Below are 27630 nucleotides of genomic sequence, written 5' to 3' on the forward strand. Positions count from 1 at the left end.
TTGAAAAAAAAATCTTCTCTCACAGCATGCTTCCAGGAAGTGGTTCTTGGCACGAGTAAATGCGCAGATAGGAATTTGATGCACTTGATCCCATTTTGGACATCAGCATTCAGAGCGTTTGTGCTCAAGAGACTAAAATGCAGTAGCTCACCAATTGACTTGCATCGTGCCAGCTCGGCTATGCAACCAACGGTGCCAAGGATGGCGCAAATATGATTTATAGCTTCGGAGAATTGTTAAGGTTCAGTTGACGTTGGTTCTACATTTCACCTTTTCATAGCCGAAAGGGAACAACTTACTGTAGCACTGTATGTTTAAGTGCCATTTGTTTCGGTACAATTGTCAAGGTACGTGGGTGTCTTTGACTGGAATTGGAACAAAATCTTTAAATGCCATTTTCTCCCTTTTCAGAACAGTAAAAAAAAAAAAAAATGTCAAAATTTGACCATAGCAAAGGTTCTCCAGGCTACCACATGCTCACTGGCTTTGTGTCACTAAATTACGTTTCTCACCCTTTGTCGTCATCATCGCAACCCTTTGTTGCATCCTGTTTCCTTGTAGCTGGTACGGATGGCACAAGGGCAAGCTGGGAGGAACAGACGATGCCGGCGACAGGCACGACACCTTCACTGAGCGCCATCATCCGTACGCCCAAGTGTTACCACATCTCATCGGTGAACGAGAACGCTGCCAAACGTCTGTGTCGTCGTTATTCCACCAAACTGATCGGGCACACGGAGCGTCAGCTGCTGCGCACCTACCCTGCTGCTACACGCATCGACTCAGCCAACCCCAACCCCCTCTGCTTCTGGCTGCATGGCATCCAACTCGTCGCACTCAACTACCAGACTGACGGTGAGTGGCCCTCTTACAACAGCTATTAAAAATTTATATTTCTTTAACAGGGTCATACTGACCTACACTAATTCCAGCGGCAGTTCATTTTATCTTTTTTTTTTTTTTTTTTACTGAAAGTCGTACAAATAGACGTTAATCACTCAGCCTTGACTATTACTGTATTAATAATGCATTCTTGAATAATGAGTAAAATGTTAGCTTCTTTTCTTTTTTAACAACTGCTGAAATTTTAACAGCTCTTGGTAGTACATTTAGAGCCCCATTTTATGACCTTTCAAAATAATTGCCAGCTTTCTGCCCAGTAAATTGATGTTTAATGGATATAATTCACAAAATCCAGAGCACACGCAGCTGGAAGTGAGATGATTCTGTGAGGTTCTCCAGACTCTGAAACCCAGAAATGGAGACTTGTCAAATAGAGAATACTGCACTCCCAAGCAAACAGAAAAGTGTTCACCTTTTTCTTGGGACTGCCACAAATCAGCTGTGAGGGAGGGAGGAAGGGGGCGTAATCTGTGCCCTGTCAATCACAGCAACAATAATGGGTTGTAGGCGTCTGGGAGCCCTGGTATGCGGAAGAGGGTAGATAGCTTTTTCCTCTAAGTGCAGAAAGAAAAGATACGATGGCTGACTTGTGTGTCTTAGAGGAAGCATGTGCTAGCCTTCACTCTCACCAGTTTGTAATTGTTATGCAGTAGGGGAGAGCTAGCTAGGGGGTGTGAACTGACAACCGACATTTTAAAAAAGTTGTAACTGTCCACATGCAGATCTGCCCATGCAGCTGAACGCTGCTCTGTTTGAGATGAACGGTCACTGTGGCTTTGTCCTGAAGCCACCTGTGTTATGGGATCGCACCTGCCATCTGTACCAGCAGTTCAGCCCACTGGAGCGAGACCTGGAGCACATGAGCCCTACTTCCTACTCTTTTACTGTAAGACACACACACACACACACACACACACACCAATTACAATTATTTTGATATCTTTGTGAGGACTTTCTCGAATAATACCATTTATTAATGCTATGTCTATACCTAAATCTAACCTTAACCTCGGTAACCAAACATTGTACACTTTTTATTTATTTATTTATTTTTTATAGAAATCTTTGTCATTGTAACATGTACAACGAAATTAAATTAAAGTGCAGACCTTGATCAGTGCAACATAAAAGGGGAGAAGTAATAAAATAATATATACAAAAATATAAAATACTTTTAGAAACAAAGAATAAAAACATGGCCACACAATACAAAACATCTAGACGCTTGCAGTATTAAGTGTGCTGACAGCTACTGGGAAGAAGCTGTTTCTCAGTCTGTTTGTCCTTGTTTTAAGTGCTCTGTATCGTCTGCCTGATGGCAGCAGTTCAAACAGTTTATGACCTGGATGTGAGGAGTCTTGCAGAATGTGTTGAGCTTTCCTGAGGCAGCGGGAACTGTGTAGTTCTTCCAATGGGGGGGCAGCCTACTATTTTCTGGGCGTCCTTTATGACCCCCTGGAGCGCCTTCCTCTGTGCCACCATGCAGCTGGTGTACCACACACAGAGACAGTAAGTTAGAATGCTCTCAATGGAGCAGTGGTAGAAAGACACTAGCAGTTTTTGGGAGATGATGTTTTTCCTGAGGACCCTCAGGAAGTAAAGTCTCTGCTTGGCCTTCTTTACCAGTACTGTTGTCATGGCGCCCCAGGTCAGGTCCTCCAAGAAGTGGACACCCAGGAAGCAGAAGTCAGAAACCCTCTCCATGCTGTCCCCGTTGATGAATAAAGGCTGAATTGTTGTTTTCTTCTTCCTAAAGTCCACAATTAACTCCTTGGTCTTTGTCGTATTTAGGAGCAGGTTGTTGCCGCCCCACCTCGTCTCTGTAGGCGGACTCATCCCCTCCAGAGATGAGCCCCACTACTGTGGTGTTGTCCGCAAATTTGACGAAGATGTTGCTGTGGTGGGTGGGGTGGGGGGCCGCAGTCATTAGTGTAGAGGGTATAGAGCAGGGGGCTCAGCACGCAGCCCTGTGGGCAGCCAGTGCTGAGGCTGATAGCCGTGGAGGTGTGAGGGCCTACTCTAACCCTCTGAGTGTGGTCAGTTAGGAAGTCCTTTATCCAAAGGCAGGTGAGGTGTGGAGCTCCCAAGGCTGACAGTTTAGACACCAGTTTGTGGGGAAGGATGGTGTTGAAAGCAGAGCTAAAATCCACAAAAAGCAAACGTGCGTAGCTACCCTGCTGCTCCAGGTGGGTCAGTGCAGCATGGAGGGCTGTGACTATGGCGTCCTCAGTAGGTCTATTAGCCCTGTATGCAAACTGGTGTGCATCAAAGCTGGGAGGGATAAATGACATGACTGTGGACCTGTTTCTCGAAGCGCTTCATCACCACAGAGGTGAGTGCTCCTGGCCGGTAGTCATTAAGGCTGGAGATGGTTGGTTTTTTGGGCAGGGGGACTATGGTGGAGGCCTTCAGGCAGGGTGGGACAATGGACTGGGACAGGGACCGGTTGTAGATCCTGGTAAGGACCCCAGCCAGCTGGCCCGCGCAGTCCTTTAGGACGCATCCAGAGACGCCATCAGGTCCGGCATCCTTCCTCGGGTTGACAGCTCGCAGTGTGCGCCTCACCTCACCCTCCTCCACTGTGAGGGTGAAGTTGCTGTGGGCCAGTGTCTGGTGTGGCTGCCTCTGGTGGTTCCTCCTCAAAGCGGGTGAAGATGATGTTCAGCTCCTCTGCCAGTGAAGCGTCCCCATCAGCCGTTCCGACGTTGGTCCTGTAATTGGTGAGGTGCTGGACTCCCTGCCACACCCGCCAGCTGTTGTTGCTGTCCAGATGGTCCTTGATCCTCCTCCTATAGTCTGACTTGGCCTTCCGGATGCCTCTCTTCAGGTTGGCACGGGCTGCGCTGAAGAGAGCCATATCACCAGTCCTGAAGGCGATGTCCCTTTCCTTCAGCAGCCGCTGGACCTCCCTGGTCATCCAGGGCTTCTGATTTGGATGGACCCGGATGCGTTTGTCCACTGTGACAATGTCCGTGCAGTACTTGATGTAACACAGAACATGGTCGGTGAACACCTCCAGGTCTGCATGTTCAAAGATATCCCAGTTGGTTCTGTTGAAGCAGTCCTGCAGCTGCTGAGAGGCTGCATCAGGCCAAGTTTTAACAGTCTTAATGGTGGTGGGAGCAGTTTTCCTGATAGGGGTGTGTGTGGGGAGTAAAAGCAGAGACATATGGTCCGACTGGCCCAGGTGTGGTAATGGTCTACCCTGGTAGCCCAGCTTGATGTTAGTATAGACCTTGTCCAGAGTGTTGGCTCCCCTAGTAGCACACTTAACATGCTGGTGGAATTTGGGGCGCACTGCTTTTAAGTCCACGTGGTTAAAGTCCCCCGCTATGATGTACACAGCATCAGGGTAAATGCTCTGCCGACTGCTGATGCTGCCATACAAATGTCCAAGAGCCAAGTTAGCATTAGCATCTGCTTGGGATATAGACAGAAGTGATCATGACCACGGTAAACAGATCTGCATTTGACAGTCCCATACTCCAAGTCCGGGGAGCAGTGACTGTCTAGTGTCACTGTGTTGGTGCACCAGGTGTTGTTTACACACACACACACACACACACACACACACACACACACACACACACACACACACACACACAGGCCCCCTTCTCTGCTCTTACTGGAGTCACTGGTTCTGTCATGACGCTGTGCTGTGTAGCCCGCTAGCTGGATGGCAGAATCCGGAATGGATGAACAAAACCAGGTTTCTGTAATCAACAGGATGCAACTGTCCTTGACGATGTTGTTTGTTGCAACCTGAAGCCTTAGTTCATCCAGTTTGTTTACAAGGGATCTGGTGTTTGTGAGGAATATGCTTGGAAGCGGTGGTTTGTGTGGCTGCCTCTGTAGCCTCGCTAGCATGCCAGCTGCAGCCTTGCTTCTGCTTCCTCTCCCTGCGCCGCCTCTGCCTCCTGCCTGCGGGGATGGTAATCCAGGGGGAGCCGGGGCTCCTTGCTATGTCTGCCGGAATGTCATGTGAGCAGAGAAACTCTGCTGTAACACCCCGCTCACTGCAAACTCCAATCTTCAGGAGATCATGTCGGCTATAAATATTGTTCGCCCAACAGAATGTAAACGAAACGAAAACCAACACTCACACAAACGGCCATCCAAAGCACCAAAAAGGAAAGCACCGAGTCAGTGCAACTATGTGCGCCGCTATCTGACATTCACATTTTAAAAACATCAATCTGCAAAAATGTCCCAACAAGGTCCAAGATGTCAGATATTCTCATACATGTGGGAAATTCTGTCCCCCCCCCCCCAGATATAAAAAACATTCACACACGCATTGCTTTAATGAATGCTATAGCCACACTCAGATCCATAAATATTTGGACATGGACAGTTATTGCTGTTTTAGCCATTTACCGTAGTATATTGGAATCAAATAATTAAAATAATATTGGCTGGCTTTTTTTCGTGGTATATCAGAGATATTCTCTTCAGTTAGCATGATACTGAACAAGTCGAAGACAAGTTCAATATCATGCTAGCTAAATGGCATATATCTGCTATACCATGAAAAAAAAGTCAGCCAATATTTTTTATTATTATTGTTATACATGCACATTCGATGGAACGATGTAATTGTTTGTTTACAAATTATCCATTGGCCATGTTTGTTTACAAATTGTCAGTCGCCCACTAGTGCGGATGTTTTACGTGTAAAACGTATCTTATGGCATTTTCAATTCACTGCGACAGTTTAGTGCGGGCGCCACCAGCAAACAAAGAAATGCTTCTGCGCAGCAGAATACTCTCTCTCATTGAATATTTGCATCAGCCCTGACATGTGACGTCATGTTGTCTTGGCAACCAAGCAGTATCGTAAACCATATTCAACGCTCATTCTCCATTGGATAGAGTGACGTAATACACGTAGGATAAGCGATACGCTAACAATATTGCATGCTATCAAACCAAATGAATGAAACCCGCTAGAAGGGAATAGAACACATGCTTTTATTCTATCGAAAATCTGTCCTGTATGGATAATAATGTATATGAGTGCAAAGTACGAACTTTCCGCCTTAATTTGAGCATGTTTACATCCAAATTGATTGAACGATGTAGGAATTACGGCTACTTTTGATATGTGGTTCCCTCCCCCTTGTTTTTAAGAGACAAAAAGTCACTGGCCAATTGGCTGCTCAGCTGTTCCATGGCTAGGTGTGTTATTCCCTTATTATTTCAATTACAAACAAGCAGATAAATACGTAGTCTAGAGTTGATTTTGAGTGTCGCATTTGGGATCTGTTGGGTATTAACTCTTAATATGAAGTCCAAAAAGCAGTCACTGAAGCAAACCATTAGTCTGAAAAATCAAAACGAACCCATCGGCGAGATAGTAAAGACATCACGTATGGCCAAATCAACTATTTGGTGCGTTCTTTAGAAGAAAGAATGTACTGGTGAGATCATGAACATCAAAAGGTAATGGAAAACAACTGTTGTAGATGACAGCAGAATTCTTTCCCTGGTGAAGAATAGCCAGTTCATAAACAGTTGGCCAGATCATGAACAAACTCCAGGAGGTAGGCGTATCTGTTAAAGTCAAAAATCAAGAGAAGACTTCACCAGAATAAATGAAGAGGGTTTAGGATAAGATGTAAAGCTTTGGGAAGCCTCAAAAACAGGAGGACCAGATTAGAGTTTGCAAAAAAAAAAAACATCTTAAAGCCTGTACAGTTCTGGAACAACATCCTATGGACAGATGAGACAAGGATCAACTTGAACAAGAATGATGCGAAGAGAGAAGAGTATGGAGAAAGGAAGAAACTGCACCACCCCGTCTGATGGCATGAGCATGTATGGCTGCTAGAAAGGATTCCCCAATATGTATGAATGATGTGACTGATGATGGCGAAGTGTATATGATGTGCTCAGATTCAGCCAAAACTCATTGGACAGTGCTTCACAGTGCAAATGGACAATGATCCAGAAGCATGCTTCAAAGACAACCCGAGAGTGGATTTTTTTTTTTTTAATGCAACGAAGTGGAATATTTTACAATGGCCAAGTCAATCACCTGACCTGAATCCAATTGAGCTGCATTTCACTTGCTGAAGGTAAAATCAAAGGCAAAGCGCTCTCTAAGAGCAAGCAGAAACTGAAGACAGCTGCAGTAAAGACCTGGCAGAGCATCACCAGGGAAGAAAGCCAGCATCTGTCGTGAGGTCTATGGGTCCCAGACTTCAGTTGGTCATTGACTGCAAAGGTATGACTTTAAACTGCAACCGGTGGTGAGTCTGAGGTCCAGGATAACTTAAGTATTGGAGAAAGTGGAGTTACCACTTAATCGCCACTGCTCCCAGGTCCGCTCTGACCCAGAGTGGTAGCACCTGCCTGGGTTCCAGCATGGGTTAAATAGTACATCATCAATAAGGTGCTGGCAGCAGGGTGCTTTTCAGTGGAGTGTGGCAGATGAACCTAACAGGGTCAATGGCACACCACCTGATGGCATGCAGAAGAGCCATTCAAATGGCCAATGGATGGCATCAGTCGGCAAGTCAGTTGTCACTGCTGGGCAACTTCCATACCTGTCAGGTCTGTGGCACTTTTGTGCACCACTTGGCATCAGGTCTGGAGGTCCAGAGAGACAACACGATGGGGGCACGATATTGTTTTGCCTTACCTTACTGTGCAAGGTGCTTCATTAGGAGAGGAGCTCTGGTGCGGGCCTCTTGGCCCATCTCCATTTTTGCACATCCTAATGAAGCAGTCATCATCTCTAGAGATGGACAGCCGACAGCGACGATGACTGCAAAGGATTTGCAACCAAGTATTAAAACTGACAATTTAATTTACGAGTTAGTCCAATTACTTTTAGTCCTTTCAAAAGCCATTATTTAAACTCAACCCCAATTTACTGTGGTACACCTACAATAACCATAACTTTTTGTATCCAAATATTTATGGTCCTGACTGTATGTCATAGTGCGAACTAGTGTTGCAGTACTCGAGACTGACCTCAAGGCTACTTTTTGAAGGTCCCGTCTCTGAATCGACCGCAGTTTTACTCGGTCTTGGACATGGAGGACTCGGGGGTTTTATGTCAAGACCACAACTGCAGGGGTTTCACTAAATTGGCTGTGCATTGTCTGATTCATTTGTTAACATCGTTACTGTGATTGGATGTAAAACTTCCTTCTTGAAATGCAACCAATAACGTGATTCATTGCTAATTCGAGATTTTTCGTTACTGTTAACGACTGTCGCCCCCTCCTCCACCCCCCTTCATGCACACTGGTCTGTTCCTGGTCTCGACTCGGTCTTGCCCTGCTTTAGTCTTGGTCTTGACTTGATCTCAACCCGTCAAAGTCTTGGTCTTTATACACTTTGGTCTTGGTCATGACTTGGTCTTGGTTTAGGTGGTCTCGACTCCAACACTACTGCAGACTCCTTGTTTGTGTTTCCAAAAATGGTTTCTCATTTATAACTCTTCTATTGTTTTTTTGTTTTAATGATCAAGTCGAAACTTATTTAAGAAACCTTTGCGCGTGTACTAATATGGTTTCTTGTATCTTTGTGCAGCAGTCCTTTTCAGAAACTCATCCCAGATTTTCAGTGTTCTATTGGCTTGGGTTAAAGGTGTTATGGATGGAAGTGTAACATGCCCACAATAATATTTAAACACAAAGCAGCTTTGCTTGTAACTTGAGGCAGTCGTCGTACTGGTTGAAATCTTATCATATTTATTCAGGGGTTGGTTTACCTATTACTTCAGTTAATGACGCCTCTGGTGGATCATCTTTGGCTTATTATGGTAGTGTGAGCAGAAACCGGTCCATCACTCTCTCAGCAATGGGGAATACTGATGGGATTTGCTCTGCAGTGCCAAATACAGTGCTTGGTTTATTACATAAACATGGCTGTTGCATATGAAGCACCAACTTTGTGTTATTGCTGAGGTGCATCAAGGCACTATTTAAATGGGTGTTTATTTGGCCTTGTCATCTCCAGTAGTGTGCATTAACTGCACTCTTGCTGTCCTTCCCTGATTACTAGGTGGTATCTGGGCAGAACGTGTGCCCAGGGAACAGCAATGGCAGCCCATGTGTGGAAGTGGAGATACTTGGCCTGCCAGCTGACGCGTGCCACTTCCGCACTAAGCCCATCCATCGCAACACACTCAACCCCATGTGGAGCGAGAGCTTCACCTTCCAGGTTCACTTCGAAGACTTGACGTTTCTTCGTCTGGCTGTCGTGGAGAATAACAGCTCGCAGGTCACGGCACAGAGGATATTGCCACTGAAGGCTCTCAAACCCGGTCAGAAACACCACCAACACTATTTCTGTGTATTAGGTTTGCTTTGTGTGTTCTCTTCAGTGTCGTTGTTTTGTTTAATAATGATGCAGGTTGGAAAATAGTTTCCCAGAAAATCAGAGTGAGCATTAAGTGTGATGTTTCTGTTCACATGTGCATCCTTTAGGCTACAGACATCTGCAGCTGAGGAATCAGCACAATGAGGCACTGGAGGTCTCCACCCTCTTCCTGTTCAACCGCAGGACAGAGGAGAGTCTTGATACAGGAGCACGACCGGCCGCTGTGGTAAGGGGGGACACTTCCTGAAATCACTCTCTTGCCTCCATGTCTTTTAATTAATTTCCTTTCCATTAATTACGTATTACTTTCCTTGACCGGGTGCAACTCTTTGACCATGTTCATCAGTTCAGTGTGGTCCAAGCAGAAGTAATACAAATTATTTGGTTTAATGACACATTCGTTTTACGAGCAAAATTCCTGAAATGTTTCTCATTCACTTTGTGAATTAGTGCCATTGTACTTACACTTTAGCTGAAGTCAGAGCTCTAGTATCTAGCGCCATGGACCATATCCAAAGAACAGAACAGTGTGTTTTAACAGCTTAGGAATGCGATTAGTCCACAATATTCCTCAGTATTCCAGCCCAGTGCCTGAATATAAACAGGAAATTGTAAAGATATTGCATGGCGTGTGCTGCACTAGCAGTCCTGCTTTCCTCACAGTCTGTCATTGCTTTGCCAAATCGCTTCTGTTGTCATTTTAATCTGTGATGTGCGACAGATACATGAAGTTATCGGTATTATAAAGTGACTAGCAGGTTGCCCGGGTTTTGCAAAATTCTGGGTTGCCCCCAGCCTTCCATATCAAATTTGTTGAAGATCTGTCGAGAAGGGTGGCACAGTGGCGTAGTGGTTAGCACTGTCGCCTCACAGCAAGAAGGTCTGGGTTCGAGCCCCGTGGCCGGCGAGGGCCTTTCTGTGCGGAGTTTGCATGTTCTCCCCGTGTCCGCGTGGGTTTCCTCCGGGTGCTCCGGTTTCCCCCACAGTCCAAAGACATGCAGGTTAGGTTAACTGGTGACTCTAAATTGACCGTAGGTGTGAATGTGAGTGTGAATGGTTGTCTGTGTCTATGTGTCAGCCCTGTGATGACCTGGTGACTTGTCCAGGGTGTACCCCGCCTTTCGCCCGTAGTCAGCTGGGATAGGCTCCAGCTTGCCTGCGACCCTGTAGAACAGGATAAAGTGGCTAGAGATGAGATGAGATCTGTCGAGAAATGGTGATGTTAACCCAAGACAAATGAAAATGCAAACATCCACCACCCAGGGGCCCACCGGCGACCCCCTGGGGCCCAAATATGGAATTTGAGTTATGCCAAATTGTGGCCATCTCCTGTACCTATGTGTCTAGTTTAGTGAAGATCTGTCGAGAGTTTGTGTTGATAAATGTAATGTGAAATGCATTGAGGGAGGGGGTGGGTGGACGTTGTTCCCCCCCAGGGACCTCCCTGGGGCCCGTACATGAATTTTGTTTATATCTGCAAAATCTCGGGTCATACTCGGACTTACTTGCCAAATTTGGTGAAAATCCGTTGAGAAACGGCGACGTTAGCTCAAGACAAACAAACAAACAAACTTTGCCGCTTATTATATAGATGTAGTGCTGCGTGGTGTTTGATGATGATGAGTGGTTGCTGTTCTTTTGCTTCCTCAGTTGTTTAGTTCGGAGGAGAGGCGCACGACACAGCAGCACAAAGTGACCGTGCACGGAGCTCCAGGCCCTGAACCTTTTACTGTGATCAGTGTTAAAGAACACACCACAGCAAAGCAGTTAATTAACATGGTGAGTCTCTCTCTCTCTCTCTCTCTCTCTCTCTCTCTCTCTCTCACTCACACACACACAGAGATGGATGAATGGATGCCCCCCATGAATCTGTTCATCTTTTCAAGCCATGTTTCTGTCCATTGATGGGTGAATTGCAGGAACTGATGAATGTTTGAATAGATGGATGTATAGATACATGGATAACTGCTTAATATAAAGGTTTAGTAGGATGGATGGATAAAGTAGGCATATGAGGTGAAAATTCAATCCAGACTGCTTGAAACTGCTCTCACTGAATTCAGAATTGAATGAATGCTAAACAAGATACTTTGTACAGGATTAAAACATGTTTATCCGTTCTTGAGATATTACAAATCAAAGATTGAAAAAACGGCTTAATTTTTAGAAAACTGCCGTAATAGTCTGTATTCGGATCACATGGTTCAAAATGGGTCTCATTAACCAATGTTTTTTTTTTCTTCATAACTTTTTTTTTCCAATGTATTTATATGGAAATAGATGGTTGTATACGCAATACAAAGTTTGAAAAATTTACAAAAAAAACCCCAAAACGATTATGCATATTATTATTGAATTAGTATCGATTATGCTACTTGGGTAAAAACGTTAAAAAGGTACACACACTTCCAAAGTTTCACCAAACGGCTTTATTTGTGCAATATAAAGCTGATCTTAACTCTCATTTATACATCACAAAGAAGGGGAGAAATCAATGTTAATTATAAAATCTGCATAAATAAGCACTGAATGTCGTTCACATCTACCATTCTCTATCAAAATAAAGTAATAAAAGAATATTTCTAATCCTCTCTTTGTGCTCTGTAGGTCTTTTTTTCTAAGTAGGGCCTACTAGTGTTTATATGAAAGAATATAAATGATTTTCGATTAATATTCACAGCTTTCAAGGCAAACCTCGAAAAAACTGTACGAGTCACATCCAATAAACAATTCACATTAACTGAATTGAAATTGGCACTCGCGTTTCTAACTTCCGTTTTTTTTTTAAATCTCATTCCGACCACTAAGATCAAAATATTTTTCATCAAAACAACTCCAGTTATATTCTAAAATAGTTATTTATTTACATGAATCAGTTTGATTTGAAAAAATAAGTAGGTAAAGCTCTGAAAACTCGCTTCAAAGTCTCCCGTGAAGCGTAACTTCAAAACTAGCAGACGGAAAATTTCGCTGAATGCTGTATCAGAAACGGTGAGAGAACATCTCTATAAAAGTTATCTGATTTGATATTCATGAGTAATCCAGTCGGAAACCGATCAAGAGAGAGAGAGAGAGAGCCTGAGCGCTTTCCCATGACTCAAAAAGAAAAGCACTGGCAGTTTCCCGACGTCCTGCGAGCAGAGAGTGTACTCTGTTATACCAAATTCAACCTGCGGTTACTCCCAAAGTACTGAACAGATCTTAACGAGATAAATTTATTTGGAAAGCAGAGATTATAAGCTTTTTAATGATAAAAAATATTTGAGTTAAGCAATGACAGATTTGGAAACTTAGATGAGCGTCTGCATGGACGATTTTCACAGCACGGCCAGCGAGCATCTGATACGCCGAGGTAAAGAAATATATAAATGGACATAAGGTGGGGAAGTGGATAGAGATGGATAAATAAACTAGATAATGGATAAATTGGTGCACAGATAATTTGTCCCTTGGTTGTATATATGTGTTTATGTTTAGCTATGTTGTAGGAAGTTCATGTGACAGCACAAGCCACTGGACCAGCTTCAATGCACCTTTCTTCCAATACATATACCGCCAGCGAGTGTTTCGATGATGGTTGGTCTAAAATCTCTCGTAGCTGAAAGCCATTTTCATCCTCATTAAACCATTGAGTGAGTCATTCCCTGTGTCTGAAATCACTCACTCGTTCACTACTCCCTACTCACTATATAGGGAATTACTATATAGAGGCCTATATAGCGAGCTCATGAAAAACCATTTTTGGACACTACTCCGTCACGCCTTTATTTACGTCATTACCATCACACAATTAAAACATGCCAGATCACTAGCCGTAATGGCGTACATTAAAAACAGTTAAACAAAATTCTAAAAAACTCAGCATATCATCAAAAGTCAAACGGAAATTTAGTTACATTTATATATGATATTCTCTTGTTGCTGCACTGGTTGCTCCTCTCTGTTATCTGCCTTTTTTTTTTTTTTCTTTCAGCGCAACCGTAATGCATGATGGGATATATTGCTTTGTTAGTGACCATCGGCTGTACACTACTTTTCGTGATGCATTGTGGGATACTTTCCCTGTGTCCAAAATAGCTCCCTACTCACTATATAGGGCACTATATAGTGAGGACGTCATTTTGTAGCGCTGTCCGAAACCTTAGCGAGGATTATTTACACCCTATACAGAGTGCTCAAAGTATCCCACAATGCATCACGAAAAGTAGTGTACAGCCGATGGTCACTAATCAAAGCAATATATCCCATCATGCATTGTGGTCACGATGAAAGAAATCAAATTAAAAGTCTCAAATTTGATTTAATAAAAGGCAGCGGCAAAGAAGAAAGTATTCAGCCTTGATTTAAAAAAAAAAAACAAAACCTGAAAGACGCAGCTACTTTGTATTGATTAATGTGGGAAATACGCTCAGTATAATATGGATTTATCACAAAAATACATGCATGTATTTATTATTTTGAAAACCCACCAGCCGACTGATCTGGCACGTTTTAATTGTGCGACAGTAATGACGTAAATATACCAGCACAATGGACTAGTGTCCGAAAGCGTTTTTTGATTTTATCAATGAGCTCACTATATAGTCCTCTATATAGTAATTCCCTATATAGGGCGTAGGGAGTAGTGAACGAGTGAGTGATTTTGGACACAGGGTCTGAGTGCACTATATAGGGTGTAATAATGCTCACTATACATTCAGACAGCACTACAAAATGGCGACCTCACTATATAGTTCACTATATAGTGAGTAGGGGTGATTTCGGATTAGGGCGGAGTCATTGTCTGTGACCACTCCCATAATTCCCCATAATTCTAGAAATGTTTCATCATAGGGTTTTTGTCCCCCCCCCCCGATTTGCAGTGACTCTTGCCTTTTAAGGGTTCATGTGGAGACAAATCATGTGAGCTAGATAGATAAATAAATAAATGCCCCCCACAGTAAAACGGAGCCACTGGTTTTCCCCTTTAATTCACCCATATATATACAGTGGTGCTTGAAAGTTTGTGAACCCTTTAGAATTTTCTGTATTTCTGCGTAAATATGATCTAAAACATCATCAGATTTTCACACAAGTCCTAAAAGTAGATAAAGAGAACCCAGTTAAACAAATGAGACAAAAATATTATACTTGGTCATTTATTTATTGAGGAAAAGGATCCAATATTACATATCTGTGAGTGGCAAAAGTATGTGAACCTCTAGGATTAGCAGTTAATTTGAAGGTGAAATTAGAGTCGGGTGTTTTCAATCAATGGGATGACAATCAGGTGTGAGTGGGCACCCTGTTTTATTTAAAGAACAGGGATCTATCAAAGTCTGATCTTCACAACACATGTTTGTGGAAGTATATCATGGCACAAACAAAGGAGATTTCTGAAGACCTCAAAAAAAGTGCTGTTGATGCTCATCAGGCTGGAAAAGGTTACAAACCATCTCTAAAGAGTTTGCACTCCACCAATCCACAGTCAGACAGATTGTGTACAAATGGAGGAAATTCAAGACCATTGTTACCCTCCCCAGGAGTGGTCGACCAACAAAGATCACTCCAAGAGCAAGGCGTGCAATAGTCGGCGAGGTCACAAAGGACCCCAGGGTAACTTCTAAGCAACTGAAGGCCTCTCTCACATTGGCTAATGTTAATGGTCATGAGTCATCCATCAGGAGTACACTGAACAACAATGGTGTGCATGGCAGGGTTGCAAGGAGAAAGCCACTGCTCTCCAAAAAGAACATTGCTGCTCATCTGCAGTTGGCTAAAGATCACGTGGACAAGCCAGAAGGCTATTGGAAAAATGTTTTGTGGATGGATGAGACCAAAATAGAACTTTTTGGTTTAAATGAGAAGCGTTATGTTTGGAGAAAGGAAAACACTGCATTCCAGCATAAGAACCTTATTCCATCTGTGAAACGTGGTGGTGGTAGTATCATGGTTTGGGCCTGTTTTGCTGCATCTGGGCCAGGACGGCTTGCCATCATTGATGGAACAATGAATTCTGAATTATACCGGCGAATTCAAAAGGAAAATGTCAGGGCATCTGTCCATGAACTGAATCTCAAGAGAAAGTGGGTCATGCAGCAAGACAACGGCTCTAAACACACAAGTCGTTCTACCAAAGAATGGTTAAAGAAGAATAAAGTTAATGTTTTGGAATGGCCAAGTCAAAGTCCTGACCTTAATCCAATCAAAATGTTGTGGAAGGACCTGAAGCGAGCAGTTCATGTGAGGAAACCCACCAACATCCCAGAGTTGAAGCTGTTCTGTACGGAGGAATGGTCTAAAATTCCTCCAAGCCGGTGTGCAGGACTGATCAACAGTTACCGCAAACATTTAGTTGCAGTTATTGCTGCACAAGGGGGTCACACCAGATACTGAAAGCAAAGGTTCACATACTTTTGCCACTCACAGATATGTAATATTGGATCATTTTCCTTAATAAATAAATGACCAAGTATAATATTTTTGTCTCATTTGTTTAACGGTGTTCTCTTTATCGACTTTTAGGACTCGTGTGAAAATCTGATGTTTTAGGTCATATTTATGCAGAAATATAGAAAATTCTAAAGGGTTCACAAACTTTCAAGCACCACTGTAGGAAGGGGTTTATTATGATTGCTTAGGGACTGGAAGCTGGAATTTCTGCTGCGGTGCATGTTAAGGATCAGTTGTTGATCCCTGAAACGTGGACTGAAAATCCTTTGGTGTCTTTGGATATTTGTAGTCAAGCCATAACAAACCTTGAATTGTGGCCACCTTCAGTCACTTCTGATCACATCACAAACTCAACTGACTGTCAAGAATTACGCGTTTGCTGAATTAATTAACCGGGGGGTTATGTGTCTTGTCCTGCTTGACAACGTGTTTTGCCGACTAAGAAGTAACCAAGAGTTGTGATATGTAAACAAATGAAAGAAACTTCCACTAAAGTATCTTCGAACGAACTCCAATTTAATAAAAGTGCAATATAATATATAATATATATATATATATATAATATATAATAAAGTTCAGGAATGACCAAACAACCAACATGGCGGTTTCAAGATGGCGGAGTGGGGAAATACAATCGCTGAGATTCCGATCGAAAACGAGCAACTTTTCTTTTAAAAAAAAAAAATCCCTCAAACATCTTTAAACATGATCAGTAGGTATTCATAATAAAGATTAAGTGTTTTGGAGCTTGTGCTAAAGAACTTAGAGTTGTGCTAAAAGACTTTAGATTTTGTGCTAAATAGCCGTAAACCCTGTGCTCGACGTGCCGTGTTCAGCACACTTTCCCACACACTTGCGTATCTGTGATTCTTATAAGCACTCGCTGTAACGTTGCCTTCACCAGATGGTTCCAGATGCTTCTGCTGACTACTTCCTGATGGAAGAGAAGATACCACTGTCAAAGGAAAAGTGCGACACAAAGAAAGTTCCTCAGCAGCGCCCTCTAGCGTCCGACGAGAGGGTTCTCAAAGTGCAGCACAGCTGGCAGTCTGAGGAGGGCTACGTGGGCCGCATGTGTCTTAAAGCCAAGGAGGAGGTAAGTGATGATCTTATTCAGATACTCAGGAAACCTGTTTATTCCCCACAATCCTCATCCTCCTTTTTGGTGTACTGTAACAGCTGGAATAGTGCACTGAACAGCAGCTCACGGCCGAAGGTTTTGGTCGAGCGTTTAATAACGACATGGCCTCTAGACTTAATTTTCTTTGAGGCACACTCGACTAATGATATCAGCTATTCCAGAGAATTTTCAGCCTTGTTCAGTGGCAGCTGAGATTGGACCATGTGTAGCTCCGTTAGAGCGGTTTTAATCTCGCCTTGGTTCAGCTGCGTTTGATCCAGCAGGTCTGCTTACCATCTTGAAAAGAGCTCAAACTAACCCAGAAAATTCAAGCATGGGAAAAGTGAGACATTTCTTGAAGTCGTTTTCTCAGACTCCTCTTGAGAAACAAAGCGGACATCCAGAGGTTATCTGCTCCATCATCCCCCTTTCGCTCTCCAGTCTTTTTATATCATACAGTATGTCAGACACACTTGTCTACACTTGAACTGTGCCTTTTTTTTGGCAAAAACATTAATTCTGATTATTGGCTATGAAAGAAGTGGTGATGGAATTTTGTAAACGAGCCCCAGACCGCCATTAACAGGAGAGTGAGCCTCGGCTACTGTTTACTGCAGCACTCCTTTCCCACTAGCTCAGTTTCTCCTCTTCCTTCTTTTCTTTTCCTTCTTTTCCTTTTTCTTTTGTCTTCTCCTCATTGTTTCTTTTCTTCTTTTCCTCCTCCTCCTTCTTGTTCTTTTTTTCTTTTCCTTCTCCTAGTTCTTCTTTTTCTTCTTGTCCTTTTCCTTTTCTTTTCCTCCTCCTTCTCCTTAATCATCATCTTTTTCTTCTTTCTTTTCCTTCTCCCTCTTTTTCTTTTTCCTTCTCCTCCTCCTCTTCTTTGTTTCCTTCTTTCCCTTCTCCTTTTCCTCCTCCTCCTCCTCTTCTTTGTTTCCTTCTTTCCCTTCTCCTTTTCCTCCTCGTAGTTCTTCTTCTTTTTCTTGTCCTTTTTCTTTTCCTCCTCCTTCTCCTTAATCATCCTCTTTTTCTTCTTTGACTTCTTTTCCTTCTCCTCCTCCTCTTCTTCTTTGTTTCCTTCTTTCCCTTCTCCTTTTCCTCCTCGTAGTTCCTCTTCTTTTTCTTCTTTCTTGTCCTTTTTCTTTTCCTCCTTCTCCTTAATCGTCCTCTTTTTCTTCTTTGACTTCTTTTCCTTCTCCTCTTCTTCTTCTTCTTTGTTTCCTTCTTTTCCTCCTCTTTCTTCTTCTTCGTCTTTTTCTTCTTCTCTTCTTTCTTCTCCTTTTCCTACTCCTCCTTCGTCTTTCTTTTTTTCCCCCGACACTTCTGGTAGAACTCTTTGTAAATCATGTACTGGTGGCTGAGGGGGAAATTTTTTTTTTTTTTTCTGACTGAAAGAAAGCAGTGGTGGTGTGTTGTTGCATTATTATTATTAGTTGTAGTAGTAGTAGTTTACCTGCCTGCAGTATGTGATGGCACTTTCTTTGCGCCCCCTGCTGGCTTGTCAGTGAATTGCCCCCTGCCCCCTTGTGGCTAAAATGTGTACTGTATCGGCAGGATTTGAGTGAGAAGAACGCAGTGATGGAGCGAGTGGAGGAAGTAAACAGTGGAGGAGAGGAGGATGCGTTCTTCGTTCAGGTTCATGATGTTTCTCCAGAGCAGCCTCGCACGGTCATTAAAGCGCCACGCTACAGCACTGCCCAGGATATCATTCAGCAGGTCAGAGCAATGTAGAGTGTCATGATCTGTTTGTTTTTTTTTTTGTTAATAATTTGAATAGTGATTTAACAACATGCTGAAATACTGTATTAGATCTGGCTTGGTTTGTCCTGGTCAAGCATGGATTTAGTCATTTCTGTCTTTTATTTATTTATTTTTAAATAACCCAACCTCTGTCTGTCTTTCGCATCTCTGATCCCAGGCCCTGAGCAAAGCCAAGTACTCTGTCAGCATCCTGAGCAACCCGAACCCCAGTGATTACGTGCTGATGGAGGAGGTGGGCCGTGAAGTGCCTGGAAAGAAGGGGTCTTCAGCTAAACCCGGTCAGCGTGTGCTGCCTGATCATGAGTGTGTGTTCCAGGCCCAGAGCAAGTGGAAAGGCCCTGGCAAGTTCATCCTGAAACTCAAAGAGCAGGTATGAGACGGGAGAGCAAAGCTTCTCCATCATATGTAATTTGTAAAAGGCCACGCCTTTTAAACACACCAGAGACGATCTGCTCTCCGTTACAATTACATTCTGACTCTTATTATAAGTGGTTTGGATAGGAGATGTCAGCGGCTCCTGTTGCTGTTTGCTGATTTGCGCGTGTGTGTGTTCTAGATTGGGCGTGAGGATAAAAGGAAGTGTGTGTCGTTTGCCAGTGAGCTTTGGAAGCTGACAGGCCGCAGTCGCAGCGTGACGATGAACGGGCCCGGTTCGAGCGATGCAGCACACAGTAAGGAGGAGCGCGGTGCTCCGCCTCCACCCGATGCCTTGGACTGAACGCACGCCTGCCCGTGTGTGTGTGTTTGTGTGTGCAGTGCATGGAGTCCTGGCCAGGTAGGGGAGCTCTGGAACGCGGACACCTGGCATAGATTTTTTTTTTTTAAAGCAGAGTTAAAAGCTTTCCAGCTTTAGTCAGAATCTTTTTAATGAACTTGCGCTGATTACAGATCGATAAGTAATCAAATATTTCCTTCCTGATTCCGAAATCAAAGTCGAGTTTTATCTTAGCAGTGTTGTGTAAACTGCTTTATAAAAGTGCAGCTGTTCAGAAAAAGCTATCGAGCTCCGAGCTGGTAAGAGCAAGCGAACTACAAACTAAACTGAAGCTCCATCCACCACTGATATTCTCCTAATGATAAAACATCTACTACTTTTCGAGCTCTGCTGGCTGTAAGGTGAATTATAGTTGCACTGAAAACACCATTCTTCCTGCTAAAAGGGAAAAGGGGCAGGAGAGAGTGGCGTGCAGCTCATTTCTGGCCCGTGTGATTTCTCTCACTTTCGCATTGCATCTTAGCGTTTTGTATTTTATACAGTGCCTTGCAAAAGTATTCATCCCCCTTGGTGTTTGTCCTGTTTTGTCGCATTACAAGCCGGAATTAAAATGGATTTTTGGAGGGTTAGCACCATTTGATTTACACAACATGCTTAACACTTTAAAGGTGCACATTGTTGTTTTATTGTGACACAAACAATAAGATGAAAAAACTAATCTGGCGTGTGCATAGGTATTCACCCCCTTTCGTATGAAACCCCTAAATAAGAGCTGGTCCAACCAATTCACTTCGTAAGTCACATAATTAGTTGACTAAGATCCACCTGTGTGCAGTCAAAGTGTCACATGATCTGTCACATGATGTCTGTATAAATCAACCTGTTCTGGAAGGACCCTGACTCTGCAACACTACTAAGCAAGCAACATGAAACCAAGGAGCCTCCAAACAGGTCAGAGAAAAAGTTGTGGAGAAGTATAGATCAGGGTTGGGTTATAAAAAATATCCCAAACTTTGAATATCCCAGGGAGCACCATTAAATCCATTATAGCAAAATGGAAAGAATACTGTATGGCACCACTACAAACCTGACAAGAGAAGGCCGCCCACCAAAACTCACAGACCGGGTAAGGAGGGCATTAATCAGAGATGCAACAAAGACACCAAAGATAACAGTGAAGGAGCTGCAAAGATCCAAAGTGGAGATGGGATCCATAGGACCACTTTAAGCCGTACACTCAACAGAGCGGGACTTTATGGAAGAGTGGCCAGAAAAAAAGTCATTGCTGAAGAAGACACATTTGGAGTTTGCCCAAAAGCATGTGGCAGACTCCCCAAACACATGGAAGAAGATTCTCTGGTTAAATGAGACTAAAATTGATCTTTTTGGCCATCATGGGAAACGCCATGTGTGGCACAAACCCAACACCCTGAGAACACCATTCCTACAGTGAAGCATGGTGGTGGCAGCATCATGCTGTGGGGATATTTTTCATCTGCAGGGACAGGAAAGCTGGTCAGGACTGAAGGAAAGATGGATGGCACTAAATACAGGGCAATTCTGGAGGAAAACCTGTTTGAGTCGGCCAGAAGTTTGAGACTGGGACGAAGGTTGACGTTCCAGCAGGACAATGAGCCTAAACATGCTGCTAAAGCTACACTGGAGTGGTTTAAAGGGAAACATTTAAATGTCTTGGAATGGCCTAATCAAACCCCAGACCTCAATCCAACTGAGAATCTGTGGCATAACTTGAAGATTGCTGTACACCAACGCAACCCATTTAACCTGAAAGAGTTGGAGGAGTTTTGCCTTGAGGAATGGGCAGAAATCCCAGTGGCTAGATGTGCTAAGCTAATAGAGACATACCCCAAGAGACTTGCAGCTGTAATTGCAGCAAAAGGTGGCTCTACAAAGTATTGACTTTGAGGGGGTGAATATCTATGCACACTCCAGATTTCTGGGTTTTTTTTCCATCTTGATTATTGGATGCATCACCAAAAAAAAAAAAACCTTTAAAGTGTTAGGCATGTTGTGTAAATCAAATGGTGCTAACCCTCCAAAAATCCATTTTAATTCCAACTTGTAATGCGACAAAACCAGACAAACACCAAGGGGGATGAATACTTTTGCAAGACATTATCTGTGATGCATATGATCGAGGCAGTGCCTAAAAGTGGAGCTCCTGATGAGTGTATGAGCAAAATATTTTCAAAACTCAACCTGAATAGAATAATAATAATAATATAGCAAATGGACCGCTGAATAGTGTCGTGTATTTCACAGCGATAAATTACTGTATTGTCTTGTGACAGTGCGACCAATAATGAGAGAGACATCGCAGTTATGAATACATATTCCTTCCTTTCTTTGACACGGCATGCCGTTCACCACAAACACCACCACGACATTTATTCTGGTGCGACTCTGCTGGGTGCCTGGTGGACAGCAGTGAACCAGCACTTTCACTTTAGATCATTACTCTACTCTAGAGTTACCATCTGAACTAATCGTTATCGATCTGCGGTAGTTTTAGATTATCTAACCCTAAGGAAAGAGGCTCATACTTGTGTTTACACGAGTGTGCAGAGTGAGAAATCACTCAGGTAAAAATAAATAAATAAAAAGCATATGATGCAAAGGTACGTTGCGTGCTATGGGGGGGGGGGGACCGGTAGGATAAAGCTTCAGGGCGGGAAACCCTGCTGGAAAACATCCTCCTTGACCGAATGCAGCGTATGAGCTCTGAGGATTCGAGCTGCGATCTTGATATTTCATACTTGACGTCAAAGAGTTGTTTGGTTACACCTGTCCAACAAGCTGGTTTGACGTGTTTTTATATGAAACTGTTGTGAATATTTTCTGTAAAAGGTGTCTGTAAATAATCCCGTGTTATTTTTTAGTAAGCAAATTAAAAATAAGCGCTGGATAAAACCCCCATCTATCTTTATGTAACTAAAAATGCACATTTCGGGCCCATTTACATGAGGACTCTGTCGGGTAAAAACAACTAAATATTTTATCGGAAGTGCCTTTCGTCTACACGGGGACGGCGTTTCCGCGGCTGAAAAACGGAAAAAATTGAAAACGCCTTCCAGAGTGGATAAGTTAAAAACAGCCCCCGTTGCATATCCGTCTAAACTACCCAATACGCCAAACTCTGCTCGGATCTGCTCACGTCGGGTACGCGTTTACGTCATACATATGTCATATACTGTACATGCCAGCCCGGGAAGTAAGAAAGTAAGTAAAAAAGTAAGAGCATGTCTGATTACATCGATCCAACGGACCTTCAAGCTGCTCTGGCAGCTTTAATAAACGTCCAGGAGTCCTTCGAACACCTATACCGAATCTGCACATATACCGTTAATGAACAGAGGCGGGTATAGCATGCTCTTACTTTTTTACTTACTTTCTTACTTACCATAGCCAGAGTAGTCAAAGTTTTCGCGGCGCAGATGTGCAGATCAGACAAGACGGAAGACGTTGCGCATGCGTGCAGACATAGCGGAGGTCTTTCACAGCACCACCTAGCCGCCTGGCATGCACATCCAATTGAATTCCACACATTTATGCGTCACCGTATAGACGCAGATTTCCTCCTTGAAAACGGTCGTGTAGACGCAGAAAAAAGTGAGAACGAAAACGGACTTTTGCGTTTTTGTTTCAGACCGTCCCCGTGTAAAGTGGGCCTTCATTCTCCGGTGGTCAAGTGTTGGAGATGCGTGTCTTGCACTTACAGTCGGGTTCTCTGTGGTGGTACGTGGACAGATGTCATACAGTCACAAAAGCCATAAAAACCAAGCCGATGCTTTCCCATATTCTCTTAAGTACGGCGCTTCGCCACACTCCACTCTGCTATAAGGAATAAAACACAATGGGGCGTTCTGTGACAGGAAAATAATCGACGACCAGGTGGTACGATGCAGTGTTTCATTCCTCTTGTACCACAGGCACTTTTCCAAGGGACTTCCTGTTATCGCTTGTATTCGAGCAGCTATAAACGGTCGCTCCATCACCAACACGTCAAAAACCTGCAGCTTGTCGTGTCACTGAGAAACCTGGAAAGCACAAAGCTCTCCATCTGCCCTGAAGACTGAAAACGTACTTAACGTTACTGCTTTACCTCTGACTGATCCAAAACGCCGACGCTGATGAGGCTCCTTCCAAAAAAACATTAATAATAATAATAATAATAATAATGTCTTCTCACCGGAAACTAGTCCAGGAAATCATAACACACTTCATCCACTATGTCCCGGTATAAGTTGTTACCGTAGAAACAATAACCTTAGATCACTAAAACGCTTAAACTCTTTAATAAACCTATTCTGTTTATCCATTACCGTTTTACTTTCCGAGTGATTCCTGTCTCAGTCAGAGTCGATGATAAAACAAGGCTGTGGAGTGAAAATGACGCACCGCGTCTTGAACTTGTTTCCCCGTTGTGCTGTGTAAGAGATTTTGCAGTGATGTGTGTTTAACCCTGCAGCATGTTTGAAATGTATTTATATATAAATATATACAAATATTCTGTCCACATTCACCGGATTGCGCGCTCTGATTGGCTACTCTACTACTAGGATATCGGCTCATATACCGTGAGTAGAGAAAAACAAAATGGCGGAGCGTGTTGCTGAACCAACGGAGGACGAAATAAAAACTACTCGAAAACAAAACCCGCAAGAAAGTATGGAATGAAAGGATTTGATGGTAAGAACGTATCCCCCCAAGAATTAGTGTTGCAATTTTCACAAATTGCTCCGGTCATTTCTCCGGTTTGTTTACATTCTAGCGGAAAATATTTTGTTGGACATTTCGTGTCAAGTTTTTATTTATCGAATTTGGAAAAAATAAAAATGCTCTGTTTTTCAAAATCCAGTAAACGTGGATAGAATAAAACAGTCATTCCACTCAATCTCATCGTATATGGCTTACACTACCGTTCAAAAGTTTGGGGTCACTTTGAAATGTCCTTATTTTTGAAAGAAAAGCACTGTTCTTTTCAATGAAGATCACTTTAAACTAATCAGAAATCCACTCTATACATTGCTAATGTGGTAAATGACTATTCTAGCTGCAAATGTCTGGTTTTTGGTGCAATATCTACATAGGTGTATAGAGGCCCATTTCCAGCAACTCTCACTCCAGTGTTCTAATGGTACAATGTGTTTGCTCATTGCCAGTGTTGGGCACGTTACTTTCAAAAAGTAATTAGTTATAGTTACTAGTTACTTGTCCCAAAAAGTAACTGAGTTAGTAACGGAGTTACTTTGTCATAAAAGTAACTAATTACCAGGGAAAGTAATTATTCCGTTACATTTTGTCGTCCCCCCCCCCCCCCAAAAAAAAAATCAAATTCAATTAGTGTAATCATAATAAAAGTGAATGTTAAATGTGTTTAATGACTGAAATGGACACTTAACAGAACCAATTAGTAACGTTATCTACACTATATTAATATTTTTGTGGGACAATGTGAGATAAGACATCTATCAAATGTAATATATTTTTGTAGTTATTAAAATTATGTTACTAATTACTGGCCACTGATGAGGACAAACGCTTTGTTCCTCGACATAATGTGCATTGCACGTAAACACTCTTGCCTTTTATTTCAAGTAATGAAAAGTCCTGGCTGTATTTCCAGTGTGAAAGCGCAGTGCTGGGCTGACCGCTCGCCATCGCTGTGTCTTCCGATTGAAAGAGCGTGCAGTAGTGCAGTAGGCGTGGCCTACCTACATATGTTGTCCAAATCTACTCTGATTGGCTTACTGTGCCGTTGTCTCGCGTCTCCCCGCCCCACACTAAAGCAGAGGAAAGAAAGGCTGAACGAGCAGCGTGCCAGATGAGAACAGCTTTAATAAAGTAACGCATAGTATTTTATTGTAAGTAACGGGAACGGCGTTATAACGATGTAAAAAGTAATTAGTTAGATTACTCGTTACTAAAAACAGTAACGCCGTTAGTAACGCCGTTTATTTCTAACGCCGTTATTCCCATCACTGCTCATTGCCTCAGAAGGCTAATGGATGATTAGAAAACCCTTGTACAATCATGTTAGCACAGCTGAAAACAGTTGAGCTCTTTAGAGAAGCTATAAAACGGACCTTCCTTTGAGCAGATTGAGTTTCTGGAGCATCACATTTGTGGGGTCGATTAAATGCTCAAAATGGCCAGAAAAAGGTCTTGACTAGATTTTCTATTCATTTTACAACTTATGGTGGGAAATAAAAGTGTGACTTTTCATGGAAAACACAAAATTGTCTGGGTGACCCCAAACTTTTGAACGGTAGTGTATAGCCGACTCGGCTCGTCAGCGCCTCGTCAGCTATCAGCTCATGTACGACTCGATTTTGTGGAATAACTGTTTTTAAAAAAAATAAATTAAAAAATTGTGTGTGTGTGTGTGTGTGTGTGTGTAGGCTCTGCGTTGGCGCTGGGACCAAAGGCCTGGGTGGCAGATGCACATCTGGATTTTGCCCCTCTGGCACTGCCGGCCCCCTCGGCCTGGTCCTTCCCCCTGCTGTGGAACTGGAAGCTGCACAAATGAGCGTAGTGCTGCAGCACTCTGACCTTTAATCAACACCATGACCTCTCACACAGAGAGGTCACGAAGAGCGTCATGGGACAGGGAGCGGTACCCGATGAGCTCCAGGCTGTGGAGTGTCCCGGAGCCCACGCTGACTGGGCAGAACCTGGAGAGGACAGTGAGACGCAGCCAGCTCAACACTGGCTCTGAGTGACTTGACGTGATGATGAAATGCGTAAAAGCTCACTTGTCACTTCTGTCTCCATCTTCGCTTTTTCTCGGTTACTTTAACGCTCGAAGTGAGCATCAGGAGTCGCTCATGCTTTTCTTTGCAGTATCGTCTTCAGGAGACTGATATTACTGTCCTGCGTGATGTTCTTTTGCACATTTTTTTTAAATTATAGTATAGTTGGTTTTAGTCATCACATGTTCTTATTTAATTAAAACTTTGCGTATTTATTTCACTTTTTTTTTAACGGACTTCCTGTAGTTAAATTGGCAGGAGAGTAGCACACCAACACCACATTTAGTTCCTTTAAAACAAAAGTGTTGACTGTTTTATTTATTGTTTAAGTCGCTGCTCCAGTGGAAATCAGTGGAAACCCAACAGAAAGGCACTACAGCTTTCTGCTTCATTCTTTGTATTTAGTACTTTAGACTTGTTTCCTATTTCTTGACATTTAATTTTCAGCACCAGTTTTACTGTAGACTATTTTAAATCATCCAGACTCTAGATATATTTGCTTGTGGGATCAGTTGAGGAAAATGACATCACTTCCTTAAGGGTTTCCTCCCCACATTATTTCTTGATGATGTTTATTGATTCCTTTTGCATGTTGCACAAGTGTGTGTGCGCGCGCGTCCCACACAGTTTAATTCATTTCTGAATTTAAAATGTCCCGGACTACCTCTGCTAACTCGCAGAGCCTTGAAGTGTAACCCCCCCTTTCACTGTTCTCTAGTCTGTCCATGTCTTTAACCTGATTCCTTATTAAATGTAAAGTGGACCTGTTCTGCATGAAGATTGGAAACTTTACCAGTTCTTTTTCTTTCTTGTCACGTCTTTATCGCCATCGTCGTTTTTTTTTTTAATTTATTTAAAAGCATAGCCCAGGTCGGCCATGTCTTTCTGCTCTTGTACATATGATAGAACTATTAAAGCCACGTGTCTAATTTATTTCGGAGGGTGTAAATATTACCCGGTTCGCTCGTACTGTATCAGTGTATGTTGTTTGTTTATACTTTTGTAATTTAGGATTCTGTGATGTTTGGTACTTGGAGACACTAAAGGATATTAGATGTGTGTAAATGCTTCTGATGAGTCACATGTAGTGCAGCTTCATCAGTATTTTAATTGCATTTTAGTGTTCAGCACTATCTTTGAGAATCTTGTGACTGTCTGACTGTTGTGGAGGAAACGAGTTGTACAATAAACTGAAAAAATAAAAAGTATTAAATCTTGTAAAAAGGCCCCAGACTTGCTCTGTTGAGCTGATGACACCCCTTAATCATTTTAATTCAGGTTCTACTCAGTGAATAAATGAAACACTTTTTGTTGAAAGCTTCAGAAAACTGGAGCGTTTCTTCTCTGATTTGGACTTTTCTGTTCATTTTTATCTGGTCCACACATTGTCCCAAAAGTCTGGCTCCAGAGGCAATCATTTATTTTATTTAAATACAAACATAGGGTGGAATGGTGGTGTAGTGGTTAGCACTGTTGCCTCACAGCAAGAAGATTCTGGGTTCGAGCCCAGGGGCCTTTCTGCATGGGGTGCTCCGGTTTCCCCCCCCCAGTCCAAACACATGCAGGTTAGGCTAATCGGTGGCTCTAAATTGACC

General features: G+C 42.9%; 1 protein-coding gene across 10 annotated transcripts in view; it reads left to right on the forward strand.

Annotated features, from left to right (window-relative positions):
- plce1 (phospholipase C, epsilon 1) overlaps nt 1–27259 on the forward strand; it is a 207175-nt gene extending 179916 nt beyond the window's left edge. For 7 of the 10 annotated variants that reach the window (XM_060939539.1, XM_060939537.1, XM_060939538.1 and 4 more), the window contains 10 exons: nt 562–855; nt 1626–1789; nt 8920–9181; nt 9345–9463; nt 10888–11016; nt 16574–16765; nt 18341–18502; nt 18705–18917; nt 19104–19218; nt 25685–27259. In XM_060939539.1, coding sequence (XP_060795522.1) covers nt 562–855; nt 1626–1789; nt 8920–9181; nt 9345–9463; nt 10888–11016; nt 16574–16765; nt 18341–18502; nt 18705–18917; nt 19104–19218; nt 25685–25812 — 1778 coding nt within the window. In that variant the 3' untranslated portion in view covers nt 25813–27259. Of the gene's footprint in view, nt 1–561; nt 856–1625; nt 1790–8919; nt 9182–9344; nt 9464–10887; nt 11017–16573; nt 16766–18340; nt 18503–18704; nt 18918–19103; nt 19323–25684 lie in introns of all 10 variants that reach the window. The other 3 variants (XR_009656455.1, XR_009656456.1, XR_009656457.1) reach the window with 1 other exon arrangement.
- The last annotated feature ends 371 nt before the right edge of the window (nt 27260–27630 follow it).

The sequence above is a fragment of the Neoarius graeffei genome, chromosome 14 (genome assembly GCF_027579695.1).
Source record: "Neoarius graeffei isolate fNeoGra1 chromosome 14, fNeoGra1.pri, whole genome shotgun sequence".
Classification (NCBI taxonomy): domain Eukaryota; kingdom Metazoa; phylum Chordata; class Actinopteri; order Siluriformes; family Ariidae; genus Neoarius; species Neoarius graeffei.